The 24,026-nt window shown below is 35.4% G+C and overlaps 2 protein-coding genes and 1 long non-coding RNA gene across 6 annotated transcripts; 2 read left to right on the top strand and 1 right to left on the bottom strand.

Moving 5' to 3' along the window:
• Positions 1-6,393: 6,393 nt before the first annotated feature.
• LOC129307185 (uncharacterized) lies at positions 6,394-8,243 on the top strand. Its single transcript, XR_008592305.1, has 2 exons — positions 6,394-6,841; positions 7,652-8,243. It is a non-coding gene; the product is annotated as an uncharacterized LOC129307185 (long non-coding RNA).
• Positions 8,244-8,658: 415 nt separating this feature from the next.
• Positions 8,659-17,012, top strand: LOC129307182 (lysine-specific demethylase JMJ28-like). Its single transcript, XM_054948065.1, is given in 13 exon segments — positions 8,659-9,752; positions 9,860-9,987; positions 10,301-10,406; positions 10,503-10,635; positions 10,736-10,799; positions 10,883-11,609; positions 12,240-12,563; positions 15,388-15,457; positions 15,460-15,887; positions 15,965-16,037; positions 16,122-16,207; positions 16,555-16,674; positions 16,790-17,012. Coding segments are annotated over 13 exon segments (2,976 nt in total). The 5' UTR covers positions 8,659-9,107; the 3' UTR covers positions 16,862-17,012.
• A 1,085-nt stretch (positions 17,013-18,097) lies between these two features.
• Positions 18,098-23,411, bottom strand: LOC129307183 (uncharacterized). 4 transcript variants are annotated; one of them, XM_054948067.1, is made up of 5 exons: positions 23,204-23,403; positions 20,369-21,724; positions 19,471-19,737; positions 18,799-18,954; positions 18,098-18,652 (listed from the first exon to the last, which is right to left on the bottom strand). In XM_054948067.1, exons 2-5 carry the CDS (start codon positions 21,692-21,694, stop codon positions 18,533-18,535), a joined length of 1,869 nt encoding a protein of 622 aa, XP_054804042.1. In that variant the 5' UTR covers positions 21,695-21,724; positions 23,204-23,403; the 3' UTR covers positions 18,098-18,532. The 4 variants fall into 4 exon arrangements, with proteins under 4 accessions (XP_054804042.1, XP_054804041.1, XP_054804044.1 ...); XM_054948066.1 differs by having other exon boundaries at positions 20,369-21,701; positions 23,204-23,402; XM_054948069.1 differs by lacking the exon at positions 23,204-23,403 and having other exon boundaries at positions 20,369-21,093; positions 21,210-21,399.
• Between the last annotated feature and the right edge of the window lie 615 nt (positions 23,412-24,026).

Genomic DNA, 24,026 nt, shown 5'->3' with positions numbered 1-24,026 from the left:
ATTATAATTATTTTTCCTTTTTTGGGATAAGATTAGGAATCTGCAACAAAGGCGATAAAGGGGAAACTACTAGACTTTTTCAATTACGTTTATTCTATCCAAAAAGACTAATAATTAAACTAGTCATTTATTTGAAGGATGAGACTTCTCAATGCTCATGTCGATTTAACATGATTTTTTTTTTTGCATTTAATAAATAAATTGAAAATGCGGCTGCTGTATATTCAATATAAAATTTAGCTTTAATGAAACATATGGGACACGGATTCTCTCCAATTTTTTTTCATTATCATTTTCCCTTCATTTATCTAATCACAATCATTTATTAAATAATCTATTCCTGAAACATATTCACTTCATACAGTGATATTAATAATTATAACTAGAAAAATGCTGGAGAAAAGATAAAAAATGGAGAGTTTCTGTACGGAAAACGTGAGGTCAGAAACTACTGAAAAAATTGAATTTAGTTATAAAAAATTTTTGTTCGACATTTATAAATTTAGTGAGGGTTAGGACTGCGTCACTAATTTTACAAATATATAAAAAATATAGGAACAGGGAATATATTTTATGATATTTTCAACTGGAAGGCTTGGTCAAAAGATTATTTTAATTTGGGGCTCATATTTGCCTGCAGGTTATATAATATGCTAAATAAATAGAAAAAAAATGCTTTTGTCGATGGGGCTAAGAAAATACTGATTCCGGGAATAGTTATATGTCACATAAATAATTATAAAATGACTGTCCACTTGAGGCCATCGACGTGGCAATATAACATATTTATTGACAATTAAATAAAAAAGGGTACGTAAGTTATATTTTTAGCAAGTTGGATGCGATTAAAGGGACGTTTGTGGGGCCTGTCTCGTCTGGGCGGTGCCTTTAAATCAATTTCTTTTTCGCTAATAATCACAATTACACTAACAAACACATTTGATTACATCATTGAAAGCAGCTTGCAACGTATATTATCAATTCTTTTCTGAACGTGAGTGTTAACAATAACAATACTTTTTTTTAATTAAATGATAATGATAATACCGTTTATTACAGTGTACAATTGTTTTGTCCAATGACATGTTTGCTTTGAGCTAAAAGTGGTTAAAGGAGCTAATAATAATTGGTTTATTTAGTAAAGATTTAATTTATAATTCACAAAATCATGGGTTCAAATTTTATTACTGATATGAGACTTTATTAGTGGATGATTTGTAAGTTTTCTTTAAGTTTATAAATATGCCTGGACCTAAACTTTTTATCATAAAAAAAATATTAAAGGAAAGGGAAAAATAGTGTGCCAAGTCAAATTGTTATGTTTGCTTGATATGAATTTCATTGCAACTCTCTTTCGTTTCCATTAAGTCCACGAGCATGCAATGAATGATAGCAATCTACCCTATGAAATTATACAATGTAGTGTAAAGTCAAAAATACCCTAGCATATTAAAAGAAAGATTTACTTCATATTTTAATTTTAAGAACAACTTGGTCAAATGTAATTATATCTTTTCCATTCATTTCTTATTTTTACTTTACTGAATATTGTAATGTATCTTATTCGCCACATACCAAACTAGATTTTAAATGATGTTATCTCATTTCCATTCTTTCTTCTTTTTTTTTTTCAAAAAAAGCATATTCATTCCAACCCATCAAACACATTATAAATGAATTGTCTTGTTTCATACATTTGGGCCGAGGAAAGTTTCGATAGGCTTGGTTTATAAACAGGCCCATCAAAAATACAAAATTTTTAGTGACACATTTTTTGTGACACCAAAAAGTGATACTTAAAAGTCAGCGTTGTATGACCAACAAAAGTTGGAATAGTGAGTAAGTATTTGACTTATAATCTATAAAATTATGTGATCAAATTTTGCTGCCAATGAGAAGATATTGTTGGTAGATAATTCATAAATATTTTTGTAAGTGCTCTTTGAATATGAAAGTATGTTGTGGCCATAGTGAATTGTGAGTCCATGTGACCTAACCCATCTAAACTTTTTTTTCTACAAGAAAAAAAAAGTAGGGTTTCATGATGATCATTAAAATTGCAACTATTAATGAGTATGCATAGAAATTATTCAACATTGTTTTGGGTAAAATATTCAATATTTATGCTTGCACTTGAATTGTGAATTTGGAGGCTCTAACCCAATTTAATTTAATTGACTTTAAAATAATTATATGAAAAAAATATTTATGAAGTTTTAGCCATGAAGTCAAGACCATCACCTACGATGAGTAAACATGATAGATGAAGTGTTTTCTAAATTTAAAGAAAGTGGTGGTCATGGAGCTTGAACATCAAGTCAGGATTATCTATAAATCTGAGCTCTCTCTCAATAGTCATCATCAGCATCAACAAACTATTAGTCTTAGACTCTGCATTTGTTACTTTATTTTTCTTTTTATCATGTAGCTTGATTCTTTTATTTTTCATTATATGGTCGGAATAACCTGCCACTCTTTTTCTTTAATTAATGTATCTCCACTTTTTTGCATCTATATTAGTGTTCTTTACTTCGCATTTTCACATCTAAGTAAACTGTGATAAGGGAGACCGGGTTCTTCACATTTGATTAAAAGTCAAGTTCTTCCATTCTTTTGAGACCTTATATCTCTGACACGTCTTGCAGTATCACGCTTGATTGATTATTTTTTATGAACAATTTGTTTTATTTCTTAATACAGGACCACACCATAGAACTTCAAAATTTTTGGTAGGAGGAAAAACAATTGAAATAGCACCTAACCACAAACGACGAGAAGAAGAAGAAAAACAAAGGAACCCCAAGTATTTTGCATGAAAAAGATTTTTGAAAAATAATCTTGGCCCATTGAACTTGTATCTTAACAAATAAAAAAAAAGTGCTTGTCGAACAATTTATTTCGGCTGCAAGCTTATCCAACAAATTTGTTTTGAGGAACCCCAAACATTTAATGTCTTTGGCCCAAATATGGTCAAAAGCCCAACCAAAAAGGTGATGTGAAAAAAAACGGAACTGATATATCTGTCAGGCCCAATTCCTTTCGATGGAGCCCAAAACGAAAAGGTCCACGTGATTCCAATATGTCTAAAATATCATACATATTAAAATCTATATAATGATATAATTCTGTTTTTTTGATAAAATAAAATGATATATTCTTTATAAACTATAAATATTGTGATTTATTTCAAAATCTACATATGTAAGACCAGCATATAGTTTAAATTTAGAAAAGTTCAGAAAATATAACCCAAAATAAAATGTGTGAAACTACAAAATAAAAACTAATAACCCAACCCAAAAAAAGTTTGTAATAGCTCTCAGATAGATAATCATTTTTATCAACGCGAATTTTCAAAATTTAAATACTATGTTTGACTTTTGAGGTGAGCTAATTGGCTCGGATAAACCCCAAAAAAGATCACGTGTTGATTAATTGTCTCCTATCTCACGGAAATTGAAATTGAGAAGATCTATTACTTGGCAATAAACAAAAAAAATCTATTACTTCAATATCCTAAATTACATATACAAAAGACATGACAGACCAAGCCACATGAAGTTGATACTATCTTATCCTTTGTAAGATATTTTTAAATAAAATTTTACGTATTAATAAAGTTCATTAAATACATTTCATAATCTTATTTTTTAAAACAAATTTATAAACTTTTAATTTTTTTTATATTTAATACTCCATTGGTAAAAGAATGTTAAAAAAATATATATGAAAAAATTAATATTAAAATATTATTTTTATTAAGATGTCTTATATTTTGAGATGTAGAATTTTTTATAAAAATATTTTATAAATTGGGGCAAGGATGTATTAGAAAACAGCCAATAGCAATAGCACGTAACAGAAGACCACATGGCTTATCCTTTAATTAATTGTCAACAGATTGATAATATAATTAAAAACCAAGCAAGTTCAAAACAGTGCCAATTTCAGAAGGCACCCTAGCTCGATCAAAAATCAATACACCAACAATATTATATTGTAACATCACATATATAATTTCAAAAGCCCAATTCGCTGGTTTGACCAAGAAGATAATATTCTCGATCGAATTCTGTCTGTTCATTAATTTTTGATACACCCACGTTAATTAGTGTATGGTTGTTGGCAGCGCTGGCAAATATAGTCATGATTCAGATTCCCAAATTGGAATAACAAAGTTTTTACTGATCACAATTCATTCGGGAATAAACAATTCAATGAGCAGTATTATTATATTGTCCTTGTTGACTGATTTAGCTAGCTTCTCAATTCCGGTGCAGTCTTTATATGGCAGTGTTCATGCACGTAATGTTCTTCACCAAACGTTTCAAGAGCCAATATGCTTCTTCTTCTTCTTTCTATTACGTCCAGAACTCCTCAAAAGAAACCTCTCTTATCTCTCTTCATATATATCTTAACTTATGAATCTCATCTTCCTCCTTTCTCACTCCAACATCTTCATTATTCTCAGCATCCCTTTCATTATAAGAATGGAATCTCTTTAATCATAAGGCTCTCCATTCCCAAGCCACATTCATTTCCATCATCATCATCACCATCACCATCAAAGGTTTGAGAGATTACAATGTTACAGGTGATAAGCATGATTAGATGGCAACACAGAGTGGTGGTGCCACGTAGTCCGATATATTGCAATGTGATTAGGTATTTGCATAACAATGAGGAAGCAATTCCAGTGGAATGGAAGAAGCCAAGAATAGGTTGGACAAAGCTCAACTTTGATGGCTCATGCAAAGGCATCAATGGAAGAGCCAGCATTGGAGGGGTTGTGAGGAACCACAAGGCAGAGTTCCTTTTGGGCTACGCGGAGTCCATCGGCCGGGCGAACAGCACCATCGCCGAGCTCACGGCGCTGCGGCGAGGGCTTGAGCTGGTTCTTGAAAATGGGTGGAATGACAAGCTGTGGCTTGAAGGAGATGCAAAGACGTTGGTGGAGATAATATTGAAGAGAAGGAAAGTGAGGTGCATGGAAGTGCAGAAACATATATGTGAGATAAATTCAATACTTCCAGAGCTGAATGACGTGGTCTTTAGTCATATATATAGGGAAGGGAATAGGGCCGCTGATAAATTTGCTCAAATGGGACATCTCTTGGAGGAGCCTAGAATCTGGAGAGATGTGCCTCCTCATGAAGTTTTGGCTATTGTGCATGAAGATGCACAAGGTAAAATTGTTCTTCGTAGGAGAGGATAGGTTAATTCATTCATTTTTACTGTGGTTAATTTTTGTTGCCGCTGCATCTGTGTATATATAAATAGCGAGCCAGCCAGCTAGGGTTCTTGTATATTCTTTATCAACAAAATAAGCATGTACATGTAATGTGTATATTATATTGTAATTGTAAATAATATTTATATTTGTTTATTCAAATGCGTAAATTACAATGGCCAGCTAATTAAGCTTGAAGCATGTTCCTTTTTTTTTTTTTTAAATATTCAAACACCTCCTAGTGTCCTTGAGATATAAGGTAAGTATCTAATTAGTGTATGATAAAATATGAAGAGTGACATATAATCTTTCATAAGTGCTTAGAAATATATAATACTATTTTTAAATAATTGCCTAAAATATTAATTAGTTGCTATGTAATTTACTTCTTAAAAATGAATTCAATGCGTATTTAATAAAGATGTGATTATTAATAAATATTGAACATATTATTTGTGTATTTAATACTTAATTGTGTCATCTAACATAAAATTATGCATGTATAAAGTTTAAACCCTTAACCAGAAAAACTTATCCTTTCTACTCGACTCAATCATCATTTATAGAAAATAAACAAGATTTTGGCATGATTGAGATTAAGATGCTCAATATTATCCAAAAAACGTTGGTACAGCGAAGCACATGTCAACGGTTTCTGCATAGTCAATAACTGAGAAGTTATGTTATGTATGAAACATGAAATCGATCGACCTGTACACAGCAAGTTGTTGTCTGTGTTTAATTAGCTTAATTAAGGAGTTTGATGGAAGTGACTTGTGCTATAAGCTATATAGGCTTAATCACTTCTTGATTACTCCACTTACTTATTATTACAACATTAACAGCATAACTAATAATTAATTCACATCGATGTTTCCATTTTTGACTGTTTATGCAAAACTCAAAGCAACCACTATAAATAATAATTAACTATTGAATCATAATTGGCTGACGACACAGGGAAAGAGAAAGGGACGACTCTTTATATAAGTTGAAGCTTAAAAGTCTCTGTTGGCTATTGAATTATTGAATATATACATGCATGAAATGACTTCTCCAATAAAAAGGTGTTTCTACAGTAAAATTGTTACATACAGATTTAAACCCTAATGCTGTACGAGGAAAAAAATATAACACACGGGACTCACAACAAATTAAGAGACATATATATAGTACAACAATCAGATTTCAACCAGCAGTACATTTGATCAGTACAATAATAGTGCAAACCGAACAAAAGTTTATATATATATATATATATAGCTGCCAAGGCTAACAACTACAGAAAGAGAAGTGAATAAAATGCATGGTGGTACAACAAATCAAAGGAGGTTGGCGTCCTACATTGTTCATTACAACCTTGTTTTACAAGTAACTTTAGATAAGAGACGCATCATCCAGAAGCTTACACATAAATAAGGGGAGCTTTGTGGATCTCATAGAAAGTATCAAAAACAACCCAAGTCGAAAAAACATCATTGAGTGCAGCGTTGATGAACTCCTTCATGTGGTGTGTTTCCAGTTCGAGCTAATTAATGGAGAGGTCGTCATCAGCACTGCACTCAATCATGTTTTTTTAAGGACAATGGGAAACCAGCCATATGTCTCAAGGTTATAAGTTCCCTTATTTTTTCTAAGTTTTTCCTCCCCTTGAACATTAATTTGATTTATATTTATTTAGAATCCCAATAGACTTTGTTCTAACTTGTGTCGATCGGCTGAGTTTGTGCGCGCGAACACACACACATATTTTCACATGTGATTATGAGTTTCATCATTGTAAATAACTGTGTGTGTGTGTGTGTAATCGTCTTTACACACACACACACACATATCTGAAATTACCAAACAAAAGAAAATTACCATTCCACAGCTACATATTATTGAATATTGACAACAAATTATATTTCAGTTTTGTGAAACTCACCTCTCTCTTGGTTAATTGCTGAACCTGAGGGATGACGAATCAGGTAAATGTCACAACATAATAGGTCATAGCTTATTTTGGTCAGATACCAAGGAATCAATTTCATTTGAGAAAAAACATTTCTCTCTCCTTTTCTCTTCCATCACATAGGGGTGGGTTGGTAAATTTCAGACACCCAATATTCACGAAAAAAAAATTTACAATTTCACTTTTTTGACAAAGCAGCATAACAATAGTTTTGAGCCCGAAAAGTCATCAGCTAGTAGGTTCTTTCTCATTAAACGTCATGATGTTAGAAACTTAGCCATCTGAAATTTGAACTGGGCTGCTTGGTTTTGGTAAAAGGTGTAGTAATATAACAAGCTACATAAAAGAAATAAAACTCAGCTGATAATAGAAGGAGGTTATGGTAGGCACGCAGTAGCTGTAAAAGGGTAAAGACAGATGAGAAAAAGGGGTTCATATATTAATTTGAATTTATTGCATGTTCAAAGAAGGTTGAGGCTGCAAGACTTGCTACTTTCCACAATTATGAGCAACTATCAGAAGACCAGCTTGATGCTAATTTGGAGTTCCATGAAAGAAGCTGTTGCCCTCTTTTAATGAAACTATGGTTAAATTATTACTCGTTTGTATATTAGAAATTTAAACGAAAGAATCATCCTTGGTTCAATATAATGTACATGGTACAAATTTATACACATGCCCGTTTGGACCGGATAGAAATATGTCAGACCAGATTACCATTTTCATGATGACATTTTCCCTCTTCATGAATACTGTATTTAAACAGAAACATCATGGATGATCTTTCTGTATTTACATTTACAAGCCCAACACAATACACCAGGCAGCGAGGAGGTAAAAACTAATGGGCTTCTCTAAACAAAGAATTGAAGATTTCAGCCCAAAATGAAGCTCACTCCTGATTGTAATCATCCTCCAAACGACTTTAATTGTGAAGCTAATCTCCAAATTAGACCCTAACTTTTTTTTTTAAATCATGAACAACATCTTTTCTGTTAGTGCAGCTCTTTCTAGCTCTCAGACTTTGTGAATTTTATTGTTTTCAACAGAATTTAAATCTCCTTGTTAGTTATTTACACCTCTTTACTACAGAACCACACCTCGTTTTCTCTAGTGCTTGTAGATTCTGCAAAATTACAATTTTTTTTTAAATGAAATTTTACTAATGGAATGTAATAATACAAATGCGGTTGGGTCTCATTCTTGTCTTGGATGCTTCCACACAGTCAGATGTGTACGCGCAGAACAAGGAAGTTTTGAAACTTTAAAAACAAATGTATAAAAACAACAGCAGCAATTAATCAACCAGACCACATTGTTCACTAACTGATTTGCCTTTTAAAGATTTTGAATAACAACGTACATTCTATCAAGGTCTGAACGTTATTAAATTCGGGACACTGAATTGTTAATGCATATAAATATGTTTCCTGCACAAGAAACTGCTTGAAAAGCAATTGGTAAATGATTTTGTCCCAGAAAAAACCCTCCCGCAACAAGGATTAATAAATTCTGTGCTGCAATTTTCAATATACTTCCTGAGTTTGGTCCAAACAAGCCCAAAGGAGTGAAACCCGTAGCCTGCTTTTGACAGAGGTGCTTGTTAACTCTATCAGGTCACTGACGGATCAAAGGATTTTGAAGAGTCCTGATTTTCCCTCATAAATCATGATCTCGCTGGTTCCTATGTTGTACATTACGGGACTGAATAGACTCTCTTTACCAATATTTATTGGAATATCCCTTCTCATCCCCACTGTTTCTTCGTATTCCCAATAGATACGCACTTTGGGGCCTGAAAAACCCTTTTCTTTTTGTCTCTGCTCTGTTAAATATACGGGGTTTTTTCCACTTTCTTGAGCAATTTTCTCGAAAAAAATCCCAATTTCACCAGAAAGATTGAATTTTTCCGCGAAAATCGGAATGGGTGAGGAGGAAGTTTTGCCGGATCATCTGCGCTGCAAGCGCACCGACGGGCGTAAATGGCGGTGTAACCGGAGAGTGATGGACAACGTGAAGCTTTGTGAGATTCACTATCTTCAAGGCCGCCATCGGCAATACAAGGAAAAGGTCCCGGAGTCGCTGAAGCTTCAGAGGAAGCGTAAGAAAGGGCATAATAAGGATGACTCTGTTCTCAGCAATGTCGAAGTGAAGGCACGGAAAGTGGTCAAGATGGCGAAGATGATGAAAAAAAGGATAAAAATGTCAGATGGTTCGGAGGCAATGGAAGCTCCTGTGGGGAAGAAGGCGTCCAAGCAGGGTAATAAGCAGTTGGAGCTGATAAGAATGGTGCTGAAGAGAGAGGTTGAGAAAAGGAAGAAGAAGCAGGGACAGAATATGAAGAGGAAGCAGGAGGAGGAGGAAGAGGAGGGATTACATTACAGTGAGGGAGAGTTAACAAAAACATTGCCCAATGGTTTGATGGCAATTTCTATGGCATCAACGGCCCAAGAATACTGCAATGTAGTTTCCCAATGTGATGTTAAATTATGTGCTGATCATAAGGCAATTACTCCACGTTACTTCAGGTCCAAGAATGTTGAAAGGCTGCCAGTGGGAAAGTTGCAGGTGCGTCTTCTGTGGGTTATGGCTCATTAGCTGTATTTTTACTGAAGTCTGAGGCCTTTTGGTGATTTATATGTTTCCTATGTGAGCTAATTGTTTGTCATGTCTAGGTTTTACCGTATGGACGAAAATGTAAGAGGAAGAAGTGCCATTGGTGCCAGAGAAGCGATTCTTGGAATCTCATAAAATGTTCAAGCTGTCAAAAAGAGTTTTTCTGCATGGATTGCATTAAAGAACGGTTTGTTAAATAATTTAGTTAGAGCATAAGTTTGTTTAGTCATGATATGCGCAGAACAACTATCAATGTGAAGGGAATTTATAAAAAAACCTTACAAATAAGTCAATAAATCTTTTCCATTCTGTAAGTCTTGGTACCTTTTTTTCTTTTCTTTTTTTTTTTCCCCTCCTCCCTGCGCTTTTCTCGGCAACTTTTGATGGATAATAATGTCACATGGACAATCTATAGTGGTTATGATTTCTGCTATCTGCTCTTTTATTTATTAAGGATGTGCGTATGATATGTTTTTCATCTCTATCTTGAAACAATCTAGGTATTTTGATACTCAAAATGAAGTTAAGATGGCATGTCCAGTTTGTCGAGGAACTTGCTCATGTAAAGACTGCTTGAGGAGTAAATGTAAAGATAACGAAACTAAGGTTTGATATCAAAACTAAATGCTTTTTTCAGACGGATGGATCAGTGTTTCTATGAAATCATATGCTGACCCTTCAATGTATGCCTTGCCTTTTCAGGAATTTTTGGCTGGTGAAAGCAAAGTTGATAGAATATTGCATTTTCATTATTTGATTTGTACGCTCCTTCCTATACTGAAAGAAATAAATGAAGACCACAATGCTGAGATAGAAACAGAAGCTAAAATGAGAGGTAGTAAATAGTAGTCATCATTGCTTCTACATTGTTGATTCCTGAATCAACTTTTTGTTGACTACAGAATTGGTATCTTAGATGCCTTCATGTGTAACAGGTGAAAGACCGTCTGATATGCACATCAAGCAAATTGAATTTGGCAGCAATGAACAAACTTACTGGTAAGCCTCTTTCGTTGATGCTTGTGGTAGAGTCTGCGCTATTTTCTGGTTCTGCTTTGTAACTAATCTAACATTTGTTTCAGCAATCACTGCAAAACACCCATTTTGGATCTCCATAGAAGCTGTCCAAGTTGTTCCTATAGCCTTTGCATAAGTTGTGGCAGGAAATTATGTCAAAAGAACTCCTCTGAAGAAATTAATGCATCTATTTCCGAGTCATCTGATGGGATGGATTGTCGACTTGCCAGTGAAAATCATCTTTTGGATAAGAAGACCATCTCCAACGGATATTCAGTAGCTTCTTTTTCATTGCGTAACTGCACAAACTATGATTGTCCTGGCAATGTATCTTGTCCTCCAAAAGAGCTTGGTGGTTGTGGTGATAGTCTTCTTGAATTAAGATGCGTTTTCCCCTTAAGATGGATCGAGGATATGGAAGTAACAGCAGAAGAAATAGTTTGCAGCTATGACTTTCCTGAAACTTTGGACAAAAGTTTGAGCTGCTCATTGTGTCCAGACACAGATCATAAACTTGATGAATCCAAGCAGTTACGAGAAGCAGCTCTTAGAGAAGATTCAAAAGACAATTGGTTGTTTTATCCCACTGTCTTGGACATTGGTGGTGATAACTTTGAACATTTTCAGAAGCATTGGGGAAAAGGCCATCCTGTAGTAGTGCGAGATGTGCTCCAAAGCACATCAAACCTCAGCTGGGATCCACTGTTCATGTTCTGTACTTATCTTGAGGGCAGCATCACAAGATATGAGAATGACAAGGATGAACTTGAAGCTTGTTTGGATTGGTGTGAGGTCAGGTTATCAATTAACTAAATATGCCATATAAAAGCTTGTGCTTTCTTGTATTTTCTGCTAGGTTGAATCTTCATAATTATTATTGTAGTAATTAACATGGACAAAAACAAACATACATATACCCTATGTTTAAACCTGACTTAACTCCTGATGTGTGCATAGGTGGCATCCAATGTGGCATCCGACAAGGCTTCCAAGGTAGCATCCATGATGGCATCAAGAGTGGGAGAGTTAAGAAGCTTGAGAAAATATTTAGGCTATTAGAGTCCATTTAGTTTAATCTGAAATTCCGCGGTGTGTTATCTCACAGAGAACAACAATAATCAAAATAGCCTCACAAGTTTGAATGAAATTCAAAACTATATTAATTAATTCATTAAAATTAGAAAAACCTAGATTGAATTAAACTAGATGGATTCTAATAGCCAAAATATTCTCTTAAACTTTTAGACTCTCCCACTCTTGATGTCATCATAGATGCCACCTTGGAAGCCCTTTTGGATGACACATCAGACACCGGATGGCCTCACATCAACTCCACTTTCTTTCTTGGAAAGAATGGAGCTGACCAAGTACTGTTTCTAAAAGTATATTTCCTCTTCATTTTTTTCTCTCTCTCTATTACAGGTGGAAATTAACATTAGGCAGTGCTTTACTGGATCTCTTAAATGTCAGCCACAGAAAAACATGTGGCACGAGATACTGAAATTGAAGTGGTTACTGTCTTCCAAACTATTCAAAGAATGGTTTCCAGCTCACTTTGCTGGAGTAATTGATGCCCTGCCACTTCAAGAATACATGAATCCTACCTCTGGTTTTCTGAATTTAGCTGTAAGTCTGGCACAGGGTGGTGCAAAGCATGACGTAGGGCCATATATCTATCTTTCATATGGCTGTGGTGATGAACAGAGTGACTTTGTGACGAAGCTGTCTTATGATTCATATGATGTGGTATGCTACCTCTCATTATGTTGCCTTTAATTTCATCTTACATATTTACAAAGTAATACTTAGATAGGCTTTCAGCCAATTTTATGTTTTAAGAACTGAAACTCTATCATGGATTCATGGTAAAGTAAATGGCCAAAATTATCTGTGCCTTTAAACAAAAGCAGAACTGTCAGATGTATATTACTGCTTGTAATCTGATCAATGATAACTTGGATGAGATATCGTCTAAAATAATAAGCATGTGCATGATCATTTCTTAGCTTTGACTCATGAAGACTCTGTTCATTAAAGATGCCTGCAGCAGCTGATGAGGAAATCTAGAACTAACAAGAAACTTCCAATTTTTTTGTACAAGACATGTATCATGATGATTGTAGTTGCCCGTAATATTCTATCGCTTTTGGTTTAGCATCCAGTATGAGCCACAGCAAAGAAGAATACAGAGAGAAGTGTAGCTATAGAAAGAAAGGAAGAGATTCAATTCATTGACAAAATGATTACATGTTCTACTCTACTACTGTAGTAGTTTGACTTACATACACCTGTCAGTTCGTTACTCTTATAACTACCTGACTTATCGCTTATTAGCTGTCTCCATTGATTGAATACAGAAACTAACTGGCCAGTTACTTGTTGCTCCTGTAACAATTATCTCACCCCTCCTAAAACAATCCTTGACCTCAAGGATTAGTGATAGGTTGTGGTTGAAAAATCTGGAAACTGGTGCTTGATAGCCGGGAGATCTTTTGATAAACATCTTTAACATTGATGTGCTTTCATTGGATAGATGCCTGAGTCGTAGGTTAATTCTATTGTTGGGATACCTCTCTGGTCAAATCTTCCCTAGTTCCATGAGGAATTGCCTGTAAATATTAACTTGAAGCAGAGCAGAACTCACTGGAAGGTTGTCTTCCGCATGTTAATTTAGTAGAGAAACATGATACTCTCGGTGTACCCTACAATTCTCAGATAATGACTACTGATATTGCAATGTGTTTCCACACTCTTAACCACTTTATAAGGCCCAAAAATCCTTGCAGCCAATTTGTGTAAAGAGGAATTATTGAGCAAATTCCTTCAAGAAGGATGTAATTTTTAAGTAAACCATGTCTTCTGCAAATTACCCATTTGTTTCTTATGTGTCATTTGAATCATCCTGTTCCAAGTCTTATTAAGGCGTTGCCACCGAATGTTGGGCCCCCCTTAACAATTTTGATTCACCACATCATTAGATGAATTACTTGTTAGATGAGGCAAATGTATTGGTTTGGATGTGCTAAAAACTGCTTTAAAGGAGTCATTCTGATAGCTGGCGGAAAATGGTCACCTGCCAATAAGAACCACTTCAACTGCTCTTTTGGATGGTCCCTAGTTATACAACGAAGATGGTACTTCCAAACTTTTTTTTGTCACATCTGTTTGACCCTCTGTTTCAGGATGGTAGGTTGAAGAGTGGCACAAGTTGAACATTGTACAGGCCAAGCAATCCTACCTAAATTTCCCATAAAAGATTGGGTCCCTATCCATCACAATAGATCTAGAGAACACATGAAACTTCACCTCATCATACAAGAAAATCTGGGCCACATCTAGTACTGAACTATGGTGTTGAAGAGCCATAACATGAGCTGGCTTACTTAACCTATCAACCGCACAATAGCAGTAGTCAAACTACAAGTCATAAGATTGAGGCAATCCATCCTTTCATCCATTTCTTTCTTCTTGAGCTGTTTGATCTGCTCATTACTAGCACTGGAGCTTGCACTAGTACTGGATTTGTTGACTTGAGTGGAATTTTGGGTGAAAAAAGTAAAGGTCTGGTTGGTCTATCTTGGCTGGTGTACATGGTTCTATGACTTGAAACTTGTAAATTCATGGGAAAATTTGAGTGGTTTCTTTTGGTGGAAGCTGCAGCATGAGCATGTAAAGCTTGTATAGACCTTTCATGTAGTCAAAAAGGTACAGTGTTAGCGGGGTTGCTAGGATTGAACAGTCTTACAACTGTTTGGATATCTGTAGGAAGGTCTCTTAGAAAATAGTTGGGAGCTAAAAGCTCCAGTTATCTTCTTCAAACACACACCATCATTCCAATGATCAGCAAATGATCTGAGTTGTGAACAACAAGCAGACATCTGGTGTTTTGGCGATCCACTGTAGCCATTGCCACTGTTGTTTGCAGCTATCAGAGTGACTTTTGTTGCCATTTCAACCTTAAGACCTTCAATGAGATCAATTGATTTCTCAGTTCTGTCATACCCAGCTTCCTCTGTTCGTAGATTGATGAAATTCAGACATTCGATCTTGAGCTTGGGTTTCAGGCACCATCATGGGGCCTAGATCGATGCTTTGAAACCAAATTGTGCAAATTGCATCAAAAAAGAAGAATTAGAGAGGAGGTTAACAACAGAGTGAAATAAAGATCATTGACAAAATGAAAACAAGTCCTACTTTACTCTCATAACCAGGAGTAATATTACTAATAATGTGAAAAACACTGGTCAGGTACTACTCTTAACTGCCTGACTTGTTTACTGACTAATTGACTCCGTTCACTAATAAACAAACTGACAGGCTACTAATTGCCCATGTAATGGTATCCTTGATGTTCAAATTTATCCTAAACACCATTGATCAACTATGTCAATATCTTGATGATACCGCCCAACTTAGCTAAGTACTTGATCACATTGTGTTTTGCAGATTTTATTTTTTCCGGCAACCGTTTAGTGCATTATGGATACAGCAGGTGGCGCTTACCGAAAGATATTTTGAGGAGAAAATATTTTATCTTTGCCATTTACTGTATTTGGTTTTTTTATTCCAGGTTAGTATTATGGCGCACACAACGGATATCCCTCTTTCTACAGAACAGTTGACTAAAATAAGGAAGCTGCTGAAAAACACCGAACTCTCTGTCGAAGGGATTCTTCTGAAATTAGTGCTGAACGATCAAAGGAACAGGGAGAGAAAGTAAATTCATTGTGGCCTGATGAAGATGTTGAAAAGACAGGGTTGCATCAAAAGGGGAGAGAGGAGAAGCACTTTCTCAGGAGAGTCAACAGAACCGCTTACATCTATTCTGAAGCAACAAATGTAGTTTATCAGAGTATAGACAGCAAAACTTTCCAGGATGAAGAATGTGATTCTGATACCGATTCTGAAAATCCCTATGGAAGTTCAAATAATTATAGGAATGAAAAGCTTATTAAACATTCTGGTGCCCAGTGGGATGTCTTTCGCAGACAAGATGTTCCAAAGCTCTTAGAATACCTTAAAAGACACTCTGCTGAATTTTCTCCTTCCCATGACTATCATGAGCAGCAGGTAATTTTACCAGAAGACAGTATCATAGAAGAATTTTCCGGGCCTTGGTGGAATTTGATGTTGTAAAATTTCTGCAGGTGGATCATCCACTTTTAGATCAGAGCTTCTTTCTTGACAATACTCACAAGATGAGGCTCAAGGAGGAATATAGTAAGCATGCTTTCGATTTTCCGTAATTCTATATATTTTATAGCTTGTCCAAGGTATAAACTGAAGTGATGGTAATGTTTCCAGAAATTGAACCGTGGACTTTTGAGCAACGTGTCGGTGAAGCTGTCATAATTCCTGCTGGATGTCCATACCAGATTAGGAATTCTAAGGTCTCTTTCACATTATATAACGGTTTTCCTTCTCCATCTTCTAGTTCGTTTAATTAGAAGAAGTCTAATTGATTTAAGTTATTCAGTACTGAATGAATATAAGCTCTTCCTGAAAATCATCTTCACATGTATGATCCCACAAGTTTAATTTTTTTGCCAATAAATTCCAAGGACGAAAGATTGCATGTGGCTATCAACATTTGCATTGTGCTCAGAATGTTAAAAGTAGAAGTACAAAGATTAAACTATGTTTCCGTATATGACGTTTGATTTTGTTTGTTACAGACAACATTGATTACATCCAGAGTTGTGTGGATGTGTGACTATTATTTTCTGTTGCTGTGCAGTGTTGTGTTCATGTGGTATTGGAATTTGTTTCTCCTGAGAGTGTCGGCCAGTGTATCCAATTGATTGATGAAGCCCGTCAGCTTCCAGAAGACCACAAAGCAAAAGTTGACCATCTTGAGGTGCTTTTCTTTATCATATTGTTCACTTTCTCTATTTCTTCTTAGCGTCTTTTGTTATTTCTTCACATTAAATTTACAACTTGTTATTTTTTTCTGTGACGGGTCGTGAGAACAGCTGAAGAAAATGGCTCTTTACAGCATCGATTCAGCAATAAAAGAGATACGTGAACTCACCTCCAAAATGTGATTGCATCAACTGATATGTGCTCATGCATCTCCAGTCTTTACTCGCTGGTTGGAAATGTATAGATTTTATTCTTAAAAACACATTTGTGAATTTGTTGATTAAAAATTTTAGTGTATATGCCTCTCCAATTAGAATTTTATGGTTTCGGAAATATCTTCGCTGTATACTTGAAGAGAAATTTGATAAATAATCAGAACAAATGGCAAGCTACGCATGGTTTACCCTACGAGAAACACCCCCCACCCCAAAAAACAAAAACAAAAACGAAACGAAACAAAAAAATCAATAGCATGAGCATACCGAAGTCATATGAAGCATCAACCATTAACTATCTATGTAAGGTGATGCGAAGCTCTATTGCAAATAGGTACAATCGTCAAAAGATAATATTTTCGATATCTTCAACGAAGGATTCATTGAAACTTCTATGAAGGATTTGTTGCATATATATATATATATATATATATTGAATTGATAATAAGTGGCTAGCTACAGGCTAGGGGATAAGAACAAAGAAAACAATCAGCTCGATTGGAACATCCCCCCACTTGTGTCATACAAAAGAAAACAGCCTTCAGGTGCTGCATGGAGTACACTGACTCCTTAGATAACATGGGCAGCCATGCGCCGTTTGGGCCAGGTAGTATGCACAAAGGTTTGCCTCACGGGAAGCAAAGATGAGTTTGTAAGTCCTGATGAGCACACGAGCGCTTGTGTTTCCAAAATCTCTTCACAAAAAGGATGGTGAGTAGCATCTCTATATGAGGTTTATCAAATCTAGCGAAGATTGGTACAAATTAGTTAGTTGCGTCAGTGATTCGTTAAAAGAGATTTTTGCTCTTTTAAAAAATAATTTTAAATAAAACAAACCCTACTTATTACTATAGAATATACAATGCTCTTCTAGAAAAAGTACAAGGAAAAAAACACATTTTAATCCTAAATCATTTTCTCAAAGCATCCCTTGATCCAAAACATAGAATATTGAATGAATTTTTTAATTTTTTACCATCTATACCCATGCTTTTTATTTCTCATATTAAATGTTCTATATTTAAAAACATATATGCTAGGAAAACTAAGACATGAATGTAAGAATGTGAACATTTAAAAATAAAATAAAATTTCAACTAATATTTTTTGTAAAACGTGAATTAGTTACATGGGGTCCGGAAAAAAATAACAAATAACGCATAGAGAGAGAATGAGCATGATTTAGGCACAAAAGGGCAAGAATGCAAACAAACACCATCTGTTTTCACGCCCACACTACACGTTTCAAACTACAAATATAACTGCAGCCAATTGTGGCATTATATAAATCAGCACTCAACTCAAAAATTAATGTCTTGCTTTCTTGAACCATGTACAACCAAGCCTAATGGGAAACCCAAAAAAAAAAAAATTCACCGCTTTTATTCACTTTATACTTTCACTTCTCGTATGCTGTAGCTGTGACACTCAGGTACGCAGTTACAAACCTTGGAACGTCAAAATTGTAACTAGATGACTACAGGGAGTAGAATAGAGCTTCCAAACAAGAAAGTAATTCAGATGGCCATTTTTCTTTGGCCCAAGACCGCATATTCTTAGGACTTGTGATGTTTTGAGTTGTATTATCAAAATTTGTTTATGCTGAGCCTAAAACAAAAAAAAAAAAAAAGAACCTTCTCAAGGGGCCATCAGCCCGTCAATTGTGTAAGAGAGAGATTTTGCCCAATCAGATCTAAGTACCAATGTCTGTAGTGTCTCCATCACATTGTACCCGGGATCAAGCTTTCTCTGCCATCCCTACAAAATTAAGAAACCAAAATCAGCTTAATGACATCAGTGTACGGTATACCATACACGGGCTTAATTCAACAGGGGGTTGCACAACGCAAACACTCACAACAAAGAAACATGTCACCCTAGTAAACTCACTACGGATCAGTTACCTCGAGAACTAAGGTTGTGACCATCACAGTACAGACATTGCCATCAATATTAACTCTATGCCGCCTAACTTTCTCAAGTAACTGCTCTATGCACTCGGCAGGATGTACCAGATCACCTTCTGCGGTACCCCAAAAAGCAAACGCTTCATCTACTTCCTGTCGCAAAAACAAACGGTGGACTTAAGGCATGAAGTGGCATGGATTGGAATCATGTGCGTGCAGGTTTCTCATAAAACAAAACAAAATAGACGACTACTTCAGAAACCGTAGCATGAAAGTATTGAAGTGGAAGTGTATCTCATTAGCCTTAGTTTACAGGAATAAGACTGCAAGACATTTCTGCTTGTGCCAATTGCAAATCGAGAAAATGTCTATTTCAATGGATGTTCCAAAATTTCAACGGTGCCGATAGAGTAACAAACTGATGAACTGCAATACCAGTTCAAAAATGTCAGAATCTATATTCTTTTATTAAAACCTATTGATTGATTGACTGATGAACAACCGAACCCAAGGGAAGGGGAGATCTAGATTTACATTTGCCGGCAATTGATAAAAATGTGTATTTTATACCTATACGTACTGTGTTTCCACTAAATAAAGAAGAAATGACATAATCACGACACTGATTGATCAGCAAATTCTACAAAAAGTTACCAGTTGAACAATTACCTCAATAAAAGCCTTTGGATTTGGGCAGTTCTGTTGCTTTGATAACCTTAGTGTGCACTCTGCAGCAGTCCTGCCATCTCTGCAGGCAACAGCTTTGAAAAATTCCAGTAAATTTAGCCTATCACTTCCAGAGAGTTCGGCAGTCATGCCTACATCAAGGAAAACCACATGAGGCTTCGATTTGAAGAGCCGTCTGTGAGGTGTTTTGCGAGACATGCGTACAAGGATATTTCCAGGATGCATGTCAGCATGAATAAAATTGTCCACCTGAAAGAAGACACGACGTGTTGGAAACTAGATATTTATAACATTTAAGAAAAAATCTAACATAGGCCATATACTTTTAGCTCATACTATTGAGTAGGATGTATGCCTATAATTAGAAGGATCAACTGCGGTCATAAACTGTGAGGTATAAATGTTGAGTCAAAGAAATGTAGCAGGAGATATCAGACTAATTTTGCAAGAAAGAAAAATAATTTATCAAGATAAATATGCTAAACAAAGCAAGATCATTTTAGTATTAAGTATTCACATCTAGAAAACAAATCACGTGTCATAGCACTACATTATGCAATATTTCAAGTAAAAATAAAAGGGTGGGGGGGAGGGAGAGGTGTACAACTTTTAAGGGAAAAAAATTCCTCAAGGAAACAGGCAAGTAGAAACTGCCTCAATACCTGCTTAGGAGAAAAGCTGAGCTAGGGTGGCAACCACAGTATCTCATCAAATTTAAAATAACAGTTGCTAACTCTAGTGACTTTATTTTAGATTGTATCAGCAATAAACATTTTCTATTTATTATATATTATATTTAGCACCCCCCAGGGGGGTTGCATTTGCTAAATACTGAAAAAATTAACAGCATTGAAAAAATTGCATATGGTACGTATGTTACCAGAAGCATCTTCAAAAGTGCATGAGTCCCTATGTGAGCAAGAGCAGTTTTAATGCGCTCATGTCCTTGAAGGTCATCAACATAGTGCGAGACACTTTCTCCATGTTCATAGGTTTCTACCAAAACAGCAGGATGCACAAGGGGGTAGACAGGCCTAGGGAAAGAAACATCCTTCCATTGACGGAAATTGTAAATAAAGCGGCTTAAATGGGCAGCTTCCCTTGCAAGGTCAACTTGAGACAACATGAAAACTGCAAACTGCCGCACACTTTCATCCAGTCTTAACCATTTAAGTGTTGGAAAAAGGTTTGAAATTTTAGCCACCGCATTAATAATCAAAAAATCCCTCCTGATTGATTCTCCCACACCAGGATGTCTGACCTTCACGGCAACCATAAGAGACTTCGCTAGCTGACCAGGGTATTTTAGAGAAGCCCGATGAACTTGGGCAATACTTCCAGATGCAACTGGTGTTTCTTCAAAATTTTCAAAAATTTCAGAAATTTTTCGACCAAATGATCTTTCTATAGTTTTCTTTGTGTAGCTAAAACTATGTTCAGGAGCTTTGGAATGAAGTTCTGAAAGCTTTGTGCAAAGATCTTGAGGAAAAAGATCAGGTCGAGTAGCTGCCCACTGACCCCATTTTATGAAGGCTGGACCTGCTTTTTCCAGTGTACCGTGAACAACCTGCAGCCATGCTTTCCTGAACTTTGGTCCACAATAATCTGCAATTGGTGCCATTATTATGCATGGAGAGAATAGTATAGCTAAGTAGACAGCTCTGGCTAACAAGACAAGGCCATCTATTGCCATAAATACAAATGATGAGAAGTAAGTGTACCCATCTTGTGCATTCGTGTACAAAACATTCTGTGATGGGTAACATTCTGCATCTGCACATTGTCGATGAGTCCATGCTAGCTCTCCACATACAAAAGCAAAAATGCCAGGAACTACCAAATAAGAACGGACCAAAGCCAAGCTGACTGCTTGGGCAATGACATCTATAGAGGGAAATGTGCGATAACCATTGGAAGAATACATTCCATGTAGCCTTCTCCAAGCATTTTGGGAATGTTTCGTCACTATATTACTTGCTGAGACTGCAGTGAAGTTCCTTGAGAAAAAGTGCGGGTAAAAGTTCTCTTTTGTCCCATGCAAGAATGAACTGCGAGCTCCACTAGGAAGCTTATATTGCACGTACACCCTACATTGGTGGATATTTGGTCCAACTGAAGCTATTGCCCCATATCTACTTCCTTCAGTATGCCTGCTCCTACAGTTCCTAAGAATAGATTGACGAACAGCCCTTATATATCCAAGCATCAAATATCTGCAAAGCCAAAATAATGTTGCCTACAACTATGTTAGAATCTGTTCATGGCAACATGAAACATCTCATCAATTCATTATTTTCCCTAACTTTCGGCAAAATCCATCCATTCTAAATTTTCCATTTATAGCACTTATCATCAATTAGCTGAATTACGAGCATGCATAATGTGAGAGTTATAAAAAAAATGTGACAGTTATAATTTTACCTCTTATGATAAGGGTTATTGACTTAAAAGAAAAGAAAATCACCATGAAATTCATTTCATGCAACAAAAAACAGCTACTTGTAAACAATCTTGTCGAAAATCTCCATGCATCATTTTATGTCTTTCCTGATTCTTAGTCTCCATCAGTTTTCACTATTAACTATAGGAAAGTTTAATATCTTTGTTTTTCTCCCAGTTTTAACCTCCTTGCAGTGTAACATATCTTAAGTTAAACAAGTCACACACGTAATATTGCACTAAATATATATTATTATACTTCCCCTGGGATTGATATTTTAGTTATGGTAAAGTTGTATTTCTTAAGCAATTTTTTTTTTTTTGGTAACTAGTCATTGGGGGGCCGCCATGATTCAAGTAGTCATAAAAACCCAAATGAGCACAATACGGACAATGTGCTTGGTATAGACACCTTAAATAATCAAACTTTGCTGAGAGTAACACAGAAGAGATAGATGAAATTAACAGCTTTAGACAACAACGACTAGTCAAGGTCCAACATCTATGCGCAGCACCCCTTTAAGTTACGAGTCCAGAGGCAATTAACCACAAACACATGCAGTTATGGCCCCCTTAGAGTATGATATGATTTCATTACCAAAGCAGTCATTCTTTTGAAGGTTTTGGTATAAGTTAGAAAGTAAACAAGCGTTTGCCCCATATTCTTTTTTGAGCAGTGAAAGTTAGCCATTAGCATACAGGGAATTGGTAGGATTAAAAGCAGGACGAGGAAAAATAGAACCTCTTATAGCATCATTTCAGCAACCAGCTAGGAAATTTTACATCTCGACATTGAGAAAGAGATGGAAGCTAACACTAATTGGTGGCAAAAGACGAATTGGAACAGGAGCAAGCTGGAGATCAAACTTTTCGGGGCTCAGAATAGGCGAAAACCAAGCCCAGCTCACTTCATAAAAGACGGTCGCCAAATTGATCAGACGCTGCCAATGGGTACCGTAACTCTTTTCGAGTGGCCACAAAACGGAAAAGCATTGGAAATAAAACGATTAAAAAAAATCACAGTATCTACAAAATGCACCTCCCTTCAAAGATCTCGGGTCTTCCTCCAACTTTTAGCTTAGTTTCCCCTCAAAGACCCTCGACAAAAGTTTTCCCATGTCAAATAAAGGTACATATTCAAGTAATCAAAGAAAATACTCGCTAGGCACATCGGGTACTGCGAAAATAGAGAAGAAGCCAAAGCCCGCAGCCGGAAACGAAGCTGAAATTCAAATAAACAAAAAGGAAAATAACGAAAGAAGAAAGAGATGAGAACCTGGGAGGAAGGAGAACATGCTAATCAGAGTCGATCCGGGCGGCGACGGCGAGAAGAGAGCCGGCAGAATAAGAACGTAGAAATAAAATGTTGAATCTGGGAAGAAGTCAGGGATGGCACTGGCGATCAGAGAAAGGCACGCCAAGATATGGGAGTCGACGGGTTAACAAAAAGCCACCTCTAACGACCCAAGGAGACGTGGAGCATTTTAGGCTTGGCGCTATTCGCCTACTCTGAAAGGCCGAAACGTAACAGGAACCCTACTAGGGTTAAGAAAAATCTTCCAATATTGAATTAACAATAAAAAAATAACTTTCCTTTAAATATCTTCTTTCAATTGTTTCATACATTTTTAAAAAATTAATTTTTTACTTAATATTATAAAAAAATAAAATTTACTTTTATTTTTATTTTTTATTTTAAATAATAATATAATTATATTAAATACTTTCATATTAATTAAAAAAATTAAAAAAAATATGATTTAAGTATTATAAAATATTCAATACTTTAAATAAAAAATTATTTTTTTAAATTTTTTTATAAACAGTATCGGAGGAAATAGATATATATATTATATGTATATATATATAAATTACACCCCATATTTTTATTTAAATTTAAAATTTGTAAGAGCAAAAACCAAAATGTAGGACATGTTTGTTTTTTTTTTAAAATAATGTAAAATAAAAATTTATTTGATTATATTAATTCAAAAATAGTTTGAAAATTAAACAGGATATTAATAGTGGTAGCATTTTTATTTAAACTTGTCCATCTAAATATATTTTTTAATAATTAAATGTTTTAAAGATAAAAAAAT

This window comes from Prosopis cineraria, unplaced genomic scaffold, assembly GCF_029017545.1.
Source record: "Prosopis cineraria cultivar Desert tree isolate PC_DT_omini unplaced genomic scaffold, ASM2901754v1 PC3, whole genome shotgun sequence".
NCBI classification, from domain to species: domain Eukaryota; kingdom Viridiplantae; phylum Streptophyta; class Magnoliopsida; order Fabales; family Fabaceae; genus Prosopis; species Prosopis cineraria.
Note: the sequence above shows the minus strand (reverse complement) of the source record. Positions and strands in the feature narration are given on the sequence as shown.

Bases quoted from the DNA above. Each gene is read 5' to 3' on its own strand.
- LOC129307183 (XM_054948067.1), bottom strand. From the start codon at position 21,694: ATGCTTGGATATATAAGGGCTGTTCGTCAATCTATTCTTAGGAACTGT. The intron at 19,738-20,368 runs GTAACATACGTA...GTCTTCTTTCAG, and splicing joins CACTTTTGAAGATGCTTCTG to GTGGACAATTTTATTCATGC. The intron at 18,955-19,470 runs GTAATTGTTCAA...TTTTTGCGACAG, and splicing joins ATCCAAAGGCTTTTATTGAG to GAAGTAGATGAAGCGTTTGC.